This window comes from Sinocyclocheilus anshuiensis, unplaced genomic scaffold, assembly GCF_001515605.1.
Source record: "Sinocyclocheilus anshuiensis isolate Anshui unplaced genomic scaffold, SAMN03320099.WGS_v1.1 scaffold272, whole genome shotgun sequence".
Classification (NCBI taxonomy): domain Eukaryota; kingdom Metazoa; phylum Chordata; class Actinopteri; order Cypriniformes; family Cyprinidae; genus Sinocyclocheilus; species Sinocyclocheilus anshuiensis.
Genome location: NW_015554117.1, coordinates 1,627,271 through 1,645,718, shown reverse-complemented (window position 1 = coordinate 1,645,718; position 18,448 = coordinate 1,627,271). Strand labels below are relative to the sequence as shown.

Below are 18,448 nucleotides of genomic sequence, written 5' to 3'. Positions count from 1 at the left end.
TGACATGGCTGCTTCAACACTAACTGCAGTTACTGAAACCACGCCTTCTTTCTTTGCGTGAACATTTGGGGCGCATAATGCAAATATTTCCACATAGTGAGGTAGATATGTGAGGCTTGTTAGAACGAGCCGTTTTAGGGGGACGTGGCAGAGTCTTAACTTTGATAAAGAATATCTCTTTGGTTTTGAGACTTTAGCCTTTGCAACTTCAGGGATCTTATCTATTCACGAACAGCTTGTAACACTCCAAAGAGAAAGGAAAACTTGAAATCGCATCATATGACCCCTTTAACAATAGTTTACCATGAAAGTAGATGTACTGCATTGGTAGATATTTTAATATAATATATTTAAGATATTTAATATAATTTATTGTTGTTTAATATAATATTTCACTGTATATGTTAACTTTATTTTATTTTATTTTATTTTATTTTATTTTATTTTGAGCTCCCTGTGATGGTTCTGAAGGACATTATGGGTCCTCAGCAAATAGAGATCATTAGTTTTTAATCAAATGTTTAGTTGTGAGTCGTTTCATGATCTCTGTTCAATGATCTTTGACAGGAAGTGAAGGCTGGTGTTCTCTTTATGAACGGAGACTGTTTGTGTGTTTATGTCAACAGTGTGTGTGTGTGTGTGTGTGTGTGTGTGTTTGCCATCTGTTCGTGTCTGCTACTCTCACTGTGAGACTAATTACAAGACTTTACATGTATCCACAACAACCAGGACCAGAACCTGATGAAACCTTTCTGAGGAACCTCAATTCTCTCACACACTCATCTGACACTTTCACAGCTACATTTATGTGTCGATATGAGTGTGTGTGGTTGATCTCTGTGTATTTTATGTGTGAGATTAAACTACCTGGTTTACACCTCTCCGTCCTCAAGTTCTCCATCAGACAAAGCGAGACAGACACTGGAAGAGAGAGTCAATATTGTCTCAGCAAACTTTATTAAATCCATACAGCTGTAGTCTGACACAATGTCAGTATTTCACACTGTAACACAACGTTCTGTGCAAACAGATGAAATCTGCTCTAGATGTGTGGAAAAAAAAGATTGCTAAATATATTTTTCTACATTTAGTTTGAGTTGGTCTGTACACTGAAAAAAATGATGTAGGGTTTATTTACATTGAAATGATTTTTATTTAAAAATTGCTAGTAAATTTTACAAATAATTACGAAGAAATGGCAAGTAACGCATTGAATTAAATGTGAAATTTGAAGTAGAACGACTGAAATAGTATTTAAATGCAAAACGTGCCCCAGTAACAACTTTGAAAAATCATTTTTTTAGAGTGTATTATTATATTTAACCTTATATAAAAACTAAAGTAGTCTGTTATCATCTTAATAACTACAATGAAAAAATGGTGTAGAAACAAATTTCACTCAGATTTTTTTTAGATTATTGAAGTACATTTTATAAGAAAATTTCAGTCTTTCAAAATTTTGTGTATAATTTTATGTTACTTGCTATTTCTTTGTAATTATTTGTAAAATTTACTAGCAATTTTTAAATAAAAATCATTTCAAAGCCATCACTGTTCACATAATTATTGAAAATCATCTTTAAAAGCATCTTTCTCCATTAAAAGCAGTTCAAAAGTAACTGTGACAATTTTTTTTTTTTTGCAAGCAACATAATCATTTTTATGACTTAATCATTTCCCTCTGAATGTATGGGTTGGTTGGTTAGGGTTAATTATTTGTACAATTTCTAAGTGAAAATTGTTTCTACTCCAAATTTTTTTCAGTGTATTCTCTAGCGATTTGTGTATATATATATATATATATATATATATACAGTATATATATGTGTGTGTATATATATATATATCTATATACATTAGATTAGTTGGAGTATCAAAAGTGTGTCAAAAATTTGGAATATAATACTATGACTCATGACTGATTTCTTTAGTTTTTAGTTAATTGAAGACTGATATCTATTTCTCTCTGTTTTTTTCCAAGGGAACTATGGTGAGAGTGGGATGGAGGCGTTTAAAGAGATGGCGGGAAAGGAAGGGATTTGTATCGCTCACTCTGATAAAATCTGGAGTAACGCCGGCGAGCAGAACTTCGACCGTCTGCTGGCCAAACTGCGCAAGTATCTGGCCGGCGAGCAGAACTTCGACCGTCTGCTGGCCAAACTGCGCAAGTATCTGCCCAAAGCTCGCGTGGTGGCGTGTTTCTGCGAGGGCATGACCGTACGAAACATCCTGATGGCCATGAGACGACAAAACCTCGTCGGAGAGTTCCTGTTGGTCGGCAGGTCAGTGGAGGAATGAATGGTGAAAAACATGGAGAAATTGAGTGCGATTTTACTTGGCCTTCGACTGGAGATTTAATTTGTAAAACCATCCCGTCTACTTGAAGACCAAATTAAAAATGGGAAGTGTGTGAAACAGGAAACATAAAAACATGTTTGTTACTTGATATAAAATAAATCTTAACTAATATAAAATAAAACCACTTTTATTTCAGCTAATTGACAAGGCAACATTTCTCATTTTTACTTAGTTTAAATTGATGTGCTAAAATAACTAAAACTTGAATAAGTATTAATAAAAAAACTATATAGACATATTTAAAAAAAACTAAAACTAAAAAAAAGTTTTAAAAAATTAGTTGTGTGTAAATACAGTCTGTATCCTTTTTATGAATGTTTATTCCAGTTCTAGTTCTTTTAATACATCAAGTTAAACTAAATGAAAAATGAAAAATGTTGCCTTGGCAACTAGCTGAAATAAGTCTATTTATTACTTTTTTTTTTTTTGGTAGTTTCTTTTATTTCAGTTCATTTTTTTTATTTCAAGTAACACAAAAAGATTTTTTTTATGATTTTAACTGTAATACCCCTGGTATGGACTTCTGTTAAGAAATCTTTGTGACTTTTTCAGCATCAGCTGCTCAGTAAGGATGAGAACCAACAGGAAGTTTTCATCATCATCATCATCATCCTCATTGTCATCTTCATAACCATCATCGTCATCATTACATTATCTTCATCAGCATCATCATTGCAGGTATGTTTCATAATTTAGGGTTTTGTGCATCTTAAAAATAAAGGCTTTAAAAGGGAACCTTGTGTATGTAACATATATCATAAATTAAGACATATTTGTCATTTTTAGGTGAACTATCCCTTAAAAAGACTTAGGCCACGTCCAATTAGGCCACGTCCAATTTAATAGACCTATTTTCAATGATTCAGTCAACACTATTGAAAGAATGTGCATCTCATAGCTTTGTTTTCATTTCATAACGCCCTGGCAACCACCCAGAAAACATTAGTAATACCCTAGCTACTCCTCAAAATACCTCAGCAACACCACATCAACCACCCAGAACACCTTAGGACAGCCCTAGCAACCAGGTAGAACACCTTAGTAACATCCTTGCAACCTGCCAGAACACCTTAGTAATGCCCTTCTAACTAGCCAAAACACCTTAGTACCTCCCTAGCAACTAACCAGTATAGTAATTCCATAGCAACCAGCCAGAACACCTTAGCAACACCTGCAACAACCCAAAATGCCTTATTAATGCACAGCAACCACACTGAATACATTAGCACGCCCTTGCAACCAGCCAAAATACCTTAGTAACATCTTAGCAACCTCATACAACACCCTTGCAAGAACCCAGAACACCTTAACAACACCCTTGCAACCAACCAGAACAAATTCGTAACACCCTAGCAACTAGCCAGAATAATAACGCCATGACAACTACCCAGAACACCTTATTAACACCCTAGTAACCACACAGAACACCATACCACCACACTTGCATCCAGCCACAACACCTTAGCAACCACCTACAACAACTTAACAACAACCATAAACACCTAAGCGACACTCTAGCAATCACCCAGAACACCTTTGTAATGCTCTAGCAACCGCACAGAACAGCTTAAGACTGCCCTAGCAACCAGAGAGAATGCCTTAGTAACATCCTAGCAACCAGCCAGAACACCTTAGCAACCACCTATCCCAAATCTATGAAAGATACCGACTGTAATAAAAGTAAAAGCCATATATATGGCTGCTTCTTTTATTGCAGTCAGTATCTTTCTCAGATTTGTTGCACCTTGTCAATTTCCAGTTCTTCCACAGAAGTATTCATTATGACATTGGGAACTCATAAACATGACTTTGTTTCCCGGCGGACTGATATAAATCGGTGCTTCCCGACTCCCGGAAATTGTGTGAAACCAGACAATCAGATTAGAGCTTGTCACTGGAGAAGCTGTGGCCGTGTTTGTGTGCAGAACACAGCAGTTCGGCTCTCAGGTCAGACACGCAACAATCCAGAAACCGCAAGAGCAAACTTCATGATCATTAAGAGCCCTGACAGTGTTTATGATGCGTTTCCTGTCTGCCTCCCTCTCAGGCAGGATGGGATGTTTGCGCGGTGGTCTGTGTTCCATGCGGAGGAGCTGTCAAGTCTTCGGCATCCTCCTCTTCCTCTCGGCAGAGCCGAGAGTGTGAGAGGAATATTTAACAGATGAGAGAGAAGGATTTTTTTGTGCAGATGAATTCATTAAGTAATGATAATGTTCATGCAAGAATTGTTAGTCTGTGTTTATATGCATTTAGAGCTCCGTGACGGCTCATATATATATATACATTTCTCAGATGGTAAGTAAATCCCTTATTGTGGAATCCGACATGCGTGCATTTTTTATTGTCTTGGTTTTTTATTTTTATTTATTTTTTTTTTATAATCACTCTAAATGAACTAAATTAACATGTTCAATTGGCATCCCCACTTTTAATTTGTAATGTGGTTGAATCTACTTAAAGGCAGACTTAAAAATGAAAAGTGTGTGTGTACATGTGTGTAAATTCCCCTCTGCTAGACTACTGATCTAAGGCCAGAGATGAAACACAGAGGATCAAAGCATCTCAGAGCTCAAGGTCTGTCGTTTCTGGAGCGTGCACACACACACACACACACACACACACACAACAGAACAAAACATCTGCTCAAGAATGCACATGCACTCGCATATACATACCCACATATTTTGGGATGTTAAAATTCTTTCTCACATAGTGCACGATAAAACGGATGAAAACTTCAGACTGACATTGAAGGAGGAACCCAGGCCATATCTAGACACCAGAACATCACAGAGACTGGTTTAGTAAGGTACCACCTAGCAATCACCCAGAATGCCTTAGCAATGCCCTAGCAACCACCCAAAACACCTTAGCAACATCCTGTAAACCAAACAGAATACCTTAGTAATGCCCTAGCAACCACCCAGAACACCCTGGCAACACCCTAGCATCCACCAAGAATGCCTTAGTAAATTTAGTCATCAGAACATCACAGAGACTTGAGGATGGTTTTGTAAGGAATCACCTAGCAACCACTCAGAACACCTTAGCAATGCCCTTGCTCCCACCCAGAATAGCTTAGTAACACCCTAGCAACTAACCAGAATACTTTAAAGCCTTAGCAGCCACCCAGAACACCTTAGTAATGTTCTAACAACTAACCAGAGCACCTTCTTATTTATTACTGTGAAACTGCTTTGAATCAGTATGTATGGTATTAAGTACAATATAAATAAATGTTTTCACTTTACTTAGAAACACCCTAGCAACCAACTAGAACACCTTAGTAATGCCCTAGCAACCACCCAGAACACTGTATTATTACTGTGAAACTGCTTTGAATCAATATGTATTGTATAAAGCGTTATATAATCAAATGTCATCTGACTTGACTTAGTAATGTCCTAGAAACATCCAGAACACCTTAACAACGCCCTAGCAACCACCCAGAACACATTAGAAATGTCTTAGCAACGACCTAAAACACCTTTTTATTTATTAAAGCTGCTTTGAATCAGTATATAATGTATAAAGCACTATATAGTCAGATGTCATTTGACTTGACTTAGCAATGTTTTATCGACCACCCAGAAGACCCTAGCAACCAACTAGAAGTCCATCTTGTTTATTACTATGAAGCAGCTTTGAATCAATATGTATTGTATAAAGTGCTAGTTAAACATTTGACTTGACTTAGCAATGCCCTAGCAACCACCCAGAACACCTTAGCAATGCCCTAGCAACCACCCAGAACATCTTAGCAATGCCCTAGCAACCACCCAGACCACCTTAGTAAAGCCTAGCAATGCCTTAGCAACCACCCAGATCTCATTAGTAAAGGCCTAGAAACTGCCTAGAACACTAACACATTCACATAACCATAGCAACGCCCTAACAACCACCCAAAATACCTTAGCAATGTCCTAGCAACCACCTAGGATACCTTAGCAGTGCCCTAGCAACCACTCAGAACACCTTAGCATTGTGGAGACACTTTTTCTTTCCTGTAAAAAATAAAAAATATAGTCATCTGTACTATTCTGTTTGGTTCTGCTGTCGGCACAGAAAATGCACTTTATATTGGTTTAATTGCTCATAGTTTGTCATGTGGCATTCCACACAGGTTTGGCACGACCAATGTGGTTTCATGGACGGTGCTTGTAGGATTACAAACATGCGACAGTAGGAATATCCCAGATCCTCTTATGCTCTTGCTGGAGGATCGAGCACACACGAGCCCATCACGAGCCACTCGCACATCTGCCTTCTCCTCATTCCCGCCACAAGCATCTTGTGGGGTTTACAGAGATGAAACTGTATGTGAGACGTTCGTGTGTCAGGATTAATGGACCCATCTCACTGAACTCTCACGACAGTGATCTCTACGGCCCACATGACATGCATTAGCCCTGTTCTGCCCGCAGCTTTACCCCACAGACCAAGCGCTAACTGATTAATGATGCTCCAAGTGTGTGTGTGTGTGTTTGGCGCGGTTGACAGAACTATTCTTTTCCGTTTCCCCGTCCGTGCTGCACTCTGAGCTGGAGACGGAACAAAATCGGAACCAATACCCTTCCACGGCTTGTTGCCATGGCAACAGAATTGTCACCCATACCAACACCACCGCCTTCCGCCAGCCTCAGATTTAGTCAGAGAGGGATGTGAACAGGCTGAGAGAGAGTTTAAAGTCAGGCCTCTGGAATTACCATGAATATCTCGTTCTGCCTCCAGAATTCTCACTGATGAACTACCAAAAACTTTCACAGACACAGGTACAGCTGCTCAGAGCTGCTCCACGGCTTCTAGAGTCTAGAGTAAACCTGGGAAAAAAGAGAAACACGTTTTATGTTCACTTCTGGTTGGTGTTTAATCAGTGTTGGTGAAGCTGCTTCTCATGAACACAATATTATGTAATATTCTACATTATATGAAATTCCCTAATTGAGATAAATGATATCATATATATATATGGGTACGGAAAGTATTCACATTTGCTCTGACATGCACTGTGAGCTGTAAGGTCTTATATAGACAGGTGTGTGGCTTTCCTAATCAAGTCCAATCAGTATAATCAAACACAGCTGGACTCAAATGAAGGTGTAGAACCATCTCAAGGATGATCAGAAGAAATGGACAGCACCTGAGTTAAATATATGAGTGTCACAGCAAAGGGTCTGAATACTTAGGACCATGTGATATTTCAGTTTTTCTTTTTTAATAAATCTGCAAAAATGTCAACGATTCTGTGTTTTTCTGTCAATATGGGGTGCTGTGTGTACATTAATGAGGAAAAAAAATTAACAAATGATTTTAGCAAATGGCTGCAATATAACAAAGAGTGAAAAATTGAAGGGGGTCTGAATACTTTCCGTACCCACTGTATATATCGGAAAGTGTGGATTTTTGAATGAACTCAATTAGGATGTTGTTAATAATATTTCATAAAATATTATGAAATAAAAATGTAATATATACATACTGTATAGACAGATAGATAGATAGTGTTATTTTAGTATTATTTACATAGTATTATACTTTTTAATATTTTGAATAGCTTTTATTTTGATTCATTGAGTTTTCATGTCATTAATTTTGTGATTTTGTCATTTTTATTAGTTTTAGTGTTTTTTAATCTTTTTTTTAGTTAATTAGTTATTTAGTTTCAATCATTTTAGTACTTTATCCTAAACATTTTATTTCAGTAAAATTTTTTATTTAAATGTTTGTGCAAGGATTTCATGTATTTAATACAATTAACAAAAAAAAAGTTTTGTAATAATTTTAGTTTTAGTTAATAACGCTAAAACCTAAAATTCTGAGAATCAGTTTTTGAACTGAATAATTTGCTGATTCATCTAAATGAGTCAGACTTCCTAATGCTTTAAATGAGAGAGGGTACAGTTTTACCGTTGAATAAGGTGTTTAAGGTGTTTGTTTAAGGCTGTAATGGAAGGATAGAGAGAGAGAAAACGTCTGAAAGTGTTGAGTGATTGTTTGAGTTTCCACAGTCTCAAAAGTTTCCTGACCTGCCAATCAAAGTGACAGGAACATTTCAATGTGAGAAACCCTGTGGGTCACTCGTGTGTGAAAATGTCAGGATTTTGGTGTGTGTGTGTGTGTGTGTGTGTATGTGTGTGTGTGTTTTAAGCTGTCCTATGATTGCCAGCACCCTCTGGTAATCTGTCTGACAAATTTAACAATGTGTATGTGTGTGTGTATCCATCAGTCTCATGTGAATGGGTCTGTTTTTCTGTCCTGTCAGATTTCACTGTCAGTGTGTGTGTGTTTGTATGCAGATGGACACAGCATGAGGTTTTGACCTCATGAATCTGATCTGCAGCAAGCCTAAAACACACACACACACACACACACATACCACTTAGCCTGACGTTTTTCAAGACCAAAAATAAAAAGATGAACAGTGAGTGAGAGTACTGTATAACTCAAATATGCTACAAAACTAAAACCATATTTAAAGGGATAGTTCACCAAAAATGAAATTCTGTCATTTATTGTCATTCCAAACTTTCTTTCTTTCTTCTGCGGAATATAAAATGAGATGTTTAGCCGAATGCTCACACTGCTCGATTTTATACAATGAAAGTGAATGTGGTCTAGGACTGTCAAGCTCAAAAAATGCCTCAGAAAGCACTGGAAAAGAAGTCCACTTATTAACAATATACGTTCCCTGCAGTTTTCCGTCAAAATAAATGAAGAAATTAAGATAGCCATAAATATTAGTATTGTATTTTTACAGTTGTAATGTAAAATAAAATGATTATTACTATATTATTTTTCTTAAATATTATGTTTTTCAATAAAATATTACAATATCAATATTTATTTTGTTTTTTAGTCATTTTAAATTGTGCCAAATTGTGCAGCCCTACAAACAAGCAGCAAACCTGTTTTTTAACATCACATTTACAATCGCAGCCACAATTTTTTTGCCCCAAATTGTGCAGCCTTAGTGTATCCTGTAGGCATTCATTCATCCCAAGACATTATGTTTGAATTAAACGCATGAGGTTTGAAAGCTGTTGTATTAGTTTTATATTATATATGTATTATATTGTATCATAATATATTTTATACAAGTCATAAACAAAAAATCATATGGAAATTTGAACACACATTAAAGAAAATAAAGTTTTCGGATGACGATGGCGAGACAGATTTTAATTTTTGGCTGATTACCAGCTTGCTGCTTGGTTGCTAAAATGAAAGAATCAGAAACTCAAATCATTTGACTGAAAGCCATATTTTTGTGTTTTGTGATGATCGTGAGGTTAGCTGAGCTCCCGGACTGTATGTTCAGTGTTGTTTTAGCATGTGTGCTGTGTGAAGGACAGCTGTGGCCAGTGTTTTGACTGGCTGTAGTAATTGCACTCTATTTTCAGCTCTCTCGCTCTCTGATTGCTTGACGATCCCCCATCATGGCCTGACGTAAACGAATGGAAAGACCACAGAAATCTCTCGTTCACTATTTACTTTTCATCTCTTCTGACACCTTCATAAACCCTGTTTACCTTTCATGCTGCACTTACTCTGTCCTTCAAAGCCAACATGAGATTCAAATGCACCCAATTTAACTTCTTAATACATGTTTCTGGTCTTATTGGTCTATATTACTACAAGGATATAAAAATCTTTATATTTTTGACCTGGGAAAATGTAATTTATAATTTGGAAAAATATTTTCAATTCGCCTAAAACCTTGCCAATAATAATCATTCCTCCTAATGTAAAAACTGTCACAGCAATAATAGTGAATAATGATTCATTTAAAAAAGAAACGTTAGCATTGGGAAGTAAAATGGGTTGTGAATGTTGTTTCATGTTGACTTTATCCTCTCGCTTTCTTTTTTCTTTTTTTTATCCTCTTGACTTTATCCTCTCGCTTTCTCTCTAAGCCTGTTTCTGTCATTTGGCACCCAATTATCAGCCCATCCGAAGACGTCACTTTATCTACAGCCGTCACAACATTTTACACATGACAGGAGATGAGAGGAGATCTGGTCTGATCTGGGCTGAACAGTCACAACACAATTCATTTGGAGGTCGTAACTGTCAGAGCGGAGAGACAGATCTGATGGAGAGACGCTGGCACACGCTGACGCTGTCCTTCTGTGACCCGTCTGTGTGTGTGTGCGTGTGTGTGATTTCTTTAACGTCCTCTGAGTTCCGTCACCTCATAAGACATTATGTTTGAATTAAACGCATGAGGTTTGAAAGCTGTTGTATTAGTTTTATATTATATATGTATTATATTGTATCATAATATATTTTATACAAGTCATAAACAAAAAATCATATGGAAATTTGAACACACATTAAAGAAAATAAAGTTTTCGGATGACGATGGCGAGACAGATTTTAATTTTTGGCTGATTACCAGCTTGCTGCTTGGTTGCTAAAATGAAAGAATCAGAAACTCAAATCATTTGACTGAAAGCCATATTTTTGTGTTTTGTGATGATCGTGAGGTTAGCTGAGCTCCCGGACTGTATGTTCAGTGTTGTTTTAGCATGTGTGCTGTGTGAAGGACAGCTGTGGCCAGTGTTTTGACTGGCTGTAGTAATTGCACTCTATTTTCAGCTCTCTCGCTCTCTGATTGCTTGACGATCCCCCATCATGGCCTGACGTAAACGAATGGAAAGACCACAGAAATCTCTCGTTCACTATTTACTTTTCATCTCTTCTGACACCTTCACAAACCCTGTTTACCACAAACTCTTTCATGCAGTGCTTATTCTGTCCTTTAAAGTCAACATGAGCTCAAAATGGACCCTATTTATCTTCTTAATGGATATTTATGATCTTATTGTGAATTATTCATTGGGGCACGTTACTACAAGGACAAAAATTTGTTTTCAATTTTAGCCTAAAATCTTGCCAATAGTTATTACTTCAAATGTATTAAATGTCATGGCAATCGTGAATAAAAGAACCGTTGGCATTGGGAAGTCAAATGGGTTGCGCATGTCATTTCATGTTGACTTTAACCTCTCGCTTTCTCTCTATGCCGGTTTTCTCTCGTTTGGCACCCAATTAGCAGCCCATCTGAAGACGTCCCTTCATCTACAGCCATCATAGCATAGAGAGCAGAGAGGAGATGAGAGGAGATCTGGTCTGATCTGGACTGTACGGTCACACAATTCATTTGGAGGTCGTAACTGTCAGAGCGGAGAGACGCTGTCCTCCTGTGACCCGTGTGTGTGTGTGTGTGTGATTTCTTTAACGTCCTCTGAGTTCCGTCACCTCATGCTGATCAGCACATGTTTGCTGTAAAACCTTGGCGTGTTTTCCTTGTTGTCATGGCAGCAACACTAGCGAAGCACTCAGGTTCGATTCCAATCTTGAGTCTTTAATATTCATGTACTCTGGCGTTCAAAAGTTTGGGGTAGGTACCATTTTAATGTGATATAAGTCTCTTCTGCTCACCAAGGCTGCATTTATTTGATCAAAAATACAGTAATATTGTGAAATATTGCAATTTAAAATAACAGTTTTCCATTTAAATATTTTGTAAAATATAATTTATTGATTATATATTATATTATATTATTATATATATTATTAAATAGTATTGATCAGTATTGATCTGAGACGTGTAATGCTGGCTTACTGAGAGAGAACATTTCTGAGAAAGACCTAGAGGGACATTTAAAGCCACAAAGTGTTACAACATTGACATATATTATAACAATTTCATAACATGTCATAATAATTGCTGAAATTCAACAGAAACGGAAAATGATGAGCAGGCGCTCAGGCACTGGTATTCTCAGTGTTGTCAAAATAAAAGTCCTGCTTCAGACACATCAGCCTGAACAGAAAAAAATTATTGGCCATTGTCGGCCAATATATCGGCTATATATCAGTCAACCACTGTTTTTCTTTCTCTTCTGAAACATTAGAGGAGCCACACGTGAGATGTGGCCAAACGGAAAAACGTATCGGCCAATGTCGATAAATAAAAATGGCTAAATATCGGCCGATAAATTGGCCTTGACTATATATCAGTTAATCACTAATTGTTTCTTTTCTGAAACTCTAGAGAAGCCTCACATGAGATGTGGCCGAACAGAAAAACTTACCAGCTAATGCCGATAAAGTAAAATCACCAAATACCGGCCGATATATCGGCTATATATCGGCTATATATCGGTCATCCACTAATTGTTTCTATTCTGAAATGCTAGAAGTTCCACACTTGAGATGTAGCTGAACAGAAAAACTTACCGGCCGATGCCAATAAATAAAAATAGCCAAAAATCGGCCAATATGTCGGCCTTGGCTATATATTGGTTAACCACTAATTGTTCCTCTTCTGAAACTCTAGCGAAGCCACACGTGAGATTAGTCAGGTAATTTTCTCCGGATAAATATTTGAGATGCAGGAGACTTATGTAAAATCTTCATTTGCTCTCCATTTGATCTCACTACTCGATAAACAATCAAAATTTAACAAGATCTCATTTGTGGTTTTTCTTGCCTATTGAGAGCAAAGCCGAGAGTGAGTGTTTTCTATAATGGTCTTTCTCGTGGAGCAGTGGATGAGATTTTGGGGCGCAGCTCTGTGAAAGCAAGGATAGATATGATCCTTCACAAATAAATGAGTCCAGACCGTATCCGTCTGCCTGTTCATTTCCTTTCCTGACAGCACTGATGGAAATAAACAGATAGTGGAAAAACACAAACCCAATAAATACAGACTCGATCTAAACACGAGGGTAAATGAGTCAATCATGTTCACAGGTAGATGGTGCTTATCTGCATTTATTAATAAATGTAAGATATTTAATCCCACCGCGGCGAACAGGAAGCTCTTTATATACACGCCCACTCACACAGAGGCTTTTTGAGGTCTGCATGTTGAAGAGCAGACGCCCACATGTGTGGCGCTTGTATGAAGTGTGAGAGGCCTGTTGTAAAGAGCCTTTCATAACACACACACACACACACACACACACTGTCAGCTCTTTCACTAGATTCTAACAAGTCAGTCAAAAATTACATAAGTATGTGTGTGTCTTACAATTTTGAGATTAGTCTTTGTGAAAGAAATTCTTCAGTTCACTCTGTGTCGTAAAACAGATTGTTTCAGTTCTGGATGCTGATTGGTCAATCCTAAAATAATATTTTAGTGAAAACTTGAAGTAACCGTTGTGCTGTTGCTCTTCCCGTCTATTAGCTGTCATTATATTCTCTATAGAACTGTCTTTTGTACCTTATCGTTTAATTATAAATTACCTTTTGATTTTGAATGGACCCTTCTAAAGGAATTGAATTCGACCTTTTGTGACGAATTGCTTGATAGGTTCCTCATTTGTAAGTCGCTTTGCATAAAAGCATCTTCTAAAGGAATGCATGTAAATGCCAATGCCATGGCAAGCATCTCTTCTGCCAAAATACTAGTTATTAATTACTGTTAATATAGTAAAAGTTTGGTAACTTGGTCTTTTCCAACAAACAAAATTACTGTTCAATTTTTACACTTTTGGAAGGTGATGCCATGCTAATTTATTCAAATTTTACATGAGCAATAACTAGTAATTATGGTGTTTTAGTTGAAACTATGGTTACAATGGAAAAACAGCAGGATGTTTCAAAGTCTCTTGCTTTCTAGTTCTGTTGTGGCGCACAGAGTAGCTCCGCCCACACTGAAATCTCATTGGGCCAAAATTGAATAATAATATGGATAATATGAATATTAATCATCATATATATTTTGTTTGTCTGTGATTTTGTTGTTTTGCAATGCAATAGACTGTATGAGTATGTGTGCGTATGTGTAATTTGCTTATAATTTTAATAAACTTATTACACTTTACTAAATTTAAAGGTGATATCGATGTGAAAATACTATATAATATATTATAATATATATCTTTGTGTGTGTGTTTGTGTATGAATGTTTCTGCAGTGATGGGAGTTTGATTGATGCTCGTCTCAATTTTAAACGCCTGCTCAAACACGCCCAATGCATTAATAAAGACTGACATTATGCTCAGCTTTATACACACAAACAATCACTCTCTCAGACACAGAAAGCGCAGGTGTGACCTGTATGAGGCACTCCACAAGAGAAAGAGAGATGAAGTCGACAAATAACAAATGTTTCTCTCTGTAAAACTGACCTCGTCTCTTCCAAAAGTTGCTGTCAGATTTATCAAACAATGATAGTTCTATCGCCATGGCGATCTGTCTCCTCTTCTCCATGGAGACGGGCTTGTTCTGATGGAGATGATGAGACAGCGATGTCTGCAGGAAGATGCTGAGAGACTGAGAGAAAGACAGACTGTTTTCAGCTGCTGGAAAGTTCAGATTCAGAGCTGAATGGAGAAGCACAAGCTGAAGCGAGTGCATTTGGCATGAGCTCAGAACTGACCCTGTTTACATTCTTTAAGCACACTTGTGGTGTTATTGTGCGCGATTCATTAGTTCATTTATCTCAGGAGTCAATAATCCGCTGCGAATAACAGTTCTTCGGAAGGCTGTTTTGTCAGAGAGCATTGTGGGAAGCTGTAATGGCTCTGGGGACAGAAAGGGTTCGGCGGAGAGAGGAAGTTGGCACTGAAATGGCATTTGTGCCCCTCTGATGACGGCTGGACACATTCTGCCAGTGTTTGTGTACGGTCCCGGTTCAGTTATCTCCGCTATGCAGCACTTGTTCCAGGCGAGAGCGTGTTTGCATGATGAACTGTGTTGTTGGTCAGCGCTTGTTTAATCCTTCACCTTGGGATGTGACAGCGGCATGAGCTGCCCTCTGTCTCTCTCTGTCTCTCTCTGTCTCTCTCTCTCTCTCTCTCTCTCTCTCTCTCTCTCTGTCTCTGTCTCTGTCTCTCTTTCTCTCTCTCTCTCTGTCTCTGTCTCTCTCTCTCTGTCTTTGTCTCTCTGTCTCTGATCAATTATAGCAAAGATTGATTGCTTATTGTTTTACTTCTGGTTTTATCAATAAAATTAAGACTTTGTATTGTGCGATTCAGAGTGTTTTGAAGATCAGTGGTGTTTTAAGTGCTCCTTTTCAGGTCCAACGTTGAGTCAGACAGGGTTGCGCCCTCTCTGGTATGTTATAATCTCTGGCTTTTGAACCATTATTACATAAGCTTAGATCTGACTTACAAGGTCTGAAAATACCAGGGTGTAATACACCTTTAAAGTTATCAGCATATGCTGATGATTTAGGCCCAATCCCAATTCTACCCCTTAGCCCTTCCACTTTCCCCTACCCCTCCGTTTCGCGCGTTCACGTGAAGGGGTAGGGGTGTCTCAATTCTCTTTTGGTTGGAGAGATAGGGGTAAGGGGAAGGGCCAGACAGCCCTTCAAACGAAGATTTTTTAAGCAGCGCATTAATATAGAACGGTAATTAAAGGCTCTAATGCACACCAGCACACCAGTATAGGTGTGTGTATTGTAGGAGCTAGACGACGTATGATGATGTGTAACGGTGTAGTAGTGGTGTCCCAATTCTTAGGGGAATATTTTCACCCCTACCCCTTGACACTCTGTTTTAAGGGACAAGGGGAAGGGGTAGGCGGAGGGGTAGGGGAAGGGGAAGGGGTATAAAATAGAATTGGGATTGGGCCTTAGCTATTTTGATTGATAGTCAGCAAGATATTGATGTGTTAACAAATGTTGTAGAGCAATTTGGCATAATTTCTTCAGACAAAGTAACCTGGGCCAAAAGCGAAGCTCTCAGTATAGGGGGAGTGTTGGAGAAAAAGCTTAGAGTAAGTTGCCTGCTGGGTTGATTTGTAAAACGGAGGATTTGTGAGAAGGTTAAAAGTCTATAGCCAAATGGAAGTGGATTTCACCAAGAATGTCTTATTAGAGGTCGTGTTCTTGTTATTAATAATTTGATTCCATCCACTTTATGGCTTCGCCTGACATGTGTTGTTCCTCCACCGGAATTGCTGTCAAAGGTTCTGGTGCGTTTTGTTGATTTATTTTGGGACGCCTCGGAGTATACTGTATTTGCCGAGGGGTGAAGGAGGACAAGGTTTGATCCACCGGAGTAGTAGAGGAGCAACTTTTCGATTCCAGTTCATACAGAGGTTTCTGTGTGGTCCTGCAGACCAAGCATGCTTTATTTTGAATCAGTTGGTTGGACAGAGACTGAGCAGAACTTTGTTCTTAATGGACTTAAAACAATTCAACTTTAATGGAGCTTTTTATCGTGGATTGGTCAAAGTGTGGAATTTGTTCAAACGGGAGAGGATGGGATATCATGATGAATCATTGTACTGGTTTCTTCAACGAGACTCGTTTGAGTACAACCTGTCAGATGGGTCCTAGTCTACTCAAGAAGTTTTGTTTGTCCAGTGTAGTGACTTTGGGACATGTAATTCAGTTTACAGGTGCAAACATGGACAATAAACTCATCTCCTTGCCTCTCATTTAAAGGCACACTCCACTTGTGTAATCACATTGTAACTCAATAAGTGGAGAGAAGATTTACCAGACTCTGAGCGTACTTTGCTGCATCTGTATTGTAACAGTTCTATTCAGCTCAGTGATAATGATCTTTTTCCTTCGACTAGGATTCTCACAGATTTTAAGGATTGTACGGGACAATTTTTTAGAAAAGGCTAATTCCTTTGTGTCTGTAAGAAATTGCTGTACACTTCATTCGTTAAAGTTCTGCACAGAGACCAATTAAATGGTCAAATTGACACTCCTCGGAGAGCTCGCTTAAGTCTGGTTGATAGTGTTGGACCTGAACGGAGAGCACTGTAAAAACACCATTGTTGAAGAAGGTTGCTGATCTGCAGTGGAAGGTTTTACATGCAGCTGTGGCTGTTTTAAACTCTGATCATGACTGTTCTCTTCTGTACAAATCCCATGCTTTAAAGATATTTTTCTTTAGAAAAAGTCTCCAGTATTTTTTTTAATTAATTTTCATTTCTATTATTTTTCATTTGTCTTTTTATTTTTTACAGTTTTCTTACTATCATTTTTTTAGATTTGAGTTTTACACTTTTAGTATTTAGTGTTTATTTTGTTTCACTCCATCATTGTTTCAGTTTAGTTTTATGGCATTCAATTTTTTTTAAATCAAGTTTTCATTTCTGTTTTATTTTTCATTTGCCTTTTTAGTTTTTTATAGTTTTCATAATATCTTTTTAATTTTAGTTTTACGGTTTTAATTCAATTTTAGTGTTTGGTATTTATTTTGTTTTCAGTTTGTCTTAGATTTAGTTTTTGATTTTGAGGTTTTGCTCTATCATTGTTTCAGTTCAGTTGTATGGCGTTTTCTAGTTTTAATTTATTTTTTACTAGTTTTTATTTTAGTGTTTTAGGGCTACTAATTATAAAATTAATATATTAACATCATTTAACAGTATTATATTTCTCAGCACAGTCTAGTGTTATTTCTCGCTATTGCTCTTGCATGTTAAATGTAGGTGAGCTGCAAAGGTTTCAAGTTTTATACTATGCTGTGTTTAATATTGTTTTTCTTTATAATCATTTTTATTTTATTTTATTTACATTTGGAGTCAGTAGATTACATTTAGTGTCCGTTTAGTTTGCATTTTTCCCAGTTATGTTAGTTTTTGTGTTTATTTCAGTGAACAAACATGTTTTCATTAGGTTCCGTTTTAGTTTTCTTTAACACAACACTGCCAATAATCTGACATGTCTCTAGAGTTTCAGAAGAGATCTCAACAATATCTCACGACGTGCCAGAGTCTGCGATCAAAAGTCCGAGATCTCAGTATAAACATTTCTCCTCAGAGACCAAAGTATCTAAAAAATCTGTTCCATCAATTACATTTTTTGCGTTTATTTTTTTTATTTATCCTAATGCAATTTAGGAGAAACATCTGAGATTAAGCTGATACTGAAACATTGCAGTGATACTTTAACACACAAACACACAGTGTATCATTTTCCTCGGAATCCCCCATAAGCACCTACTCCAATGCTGCCGCCATGACTACAGTCTCAGCCAATCACGTCGCAGCCAGCTGTGAGGTCATCAGTCCCTCCACACAAGCACACAGGGTGTCAGATGAGTTTGCCCACAATGATGCCATCTGCACCCTGAGTGTGTGTGTGTGTGTGTGTGTGAGTGTGTGTGTG

The 18,448-nt window shown here is 37.5% G+C and overlaps 1 protein-coding gene across 1 annotated transcript in view; it reads left to right on the top strand.

Moving 5' to 3' along the window:
* Positions 1–18,448, top strand: part of LOC107669866 (metabotropic glutamate receptor 5-like) — a 59,423-nt gene that overhangs the window by 25,948 nt on the left and 15,027 nt on the right. The window contains exon 3 of the mRNA XM_016462291.1: positions 1,982–2,282. Within this exon, the coding sequence (XP_016317777.1) occupies positions 1,982–2,282 (301 nt within the window). The remainder of the gene's footprint in view (positions 1–1,981; positions 2,283–18,448) is intronic.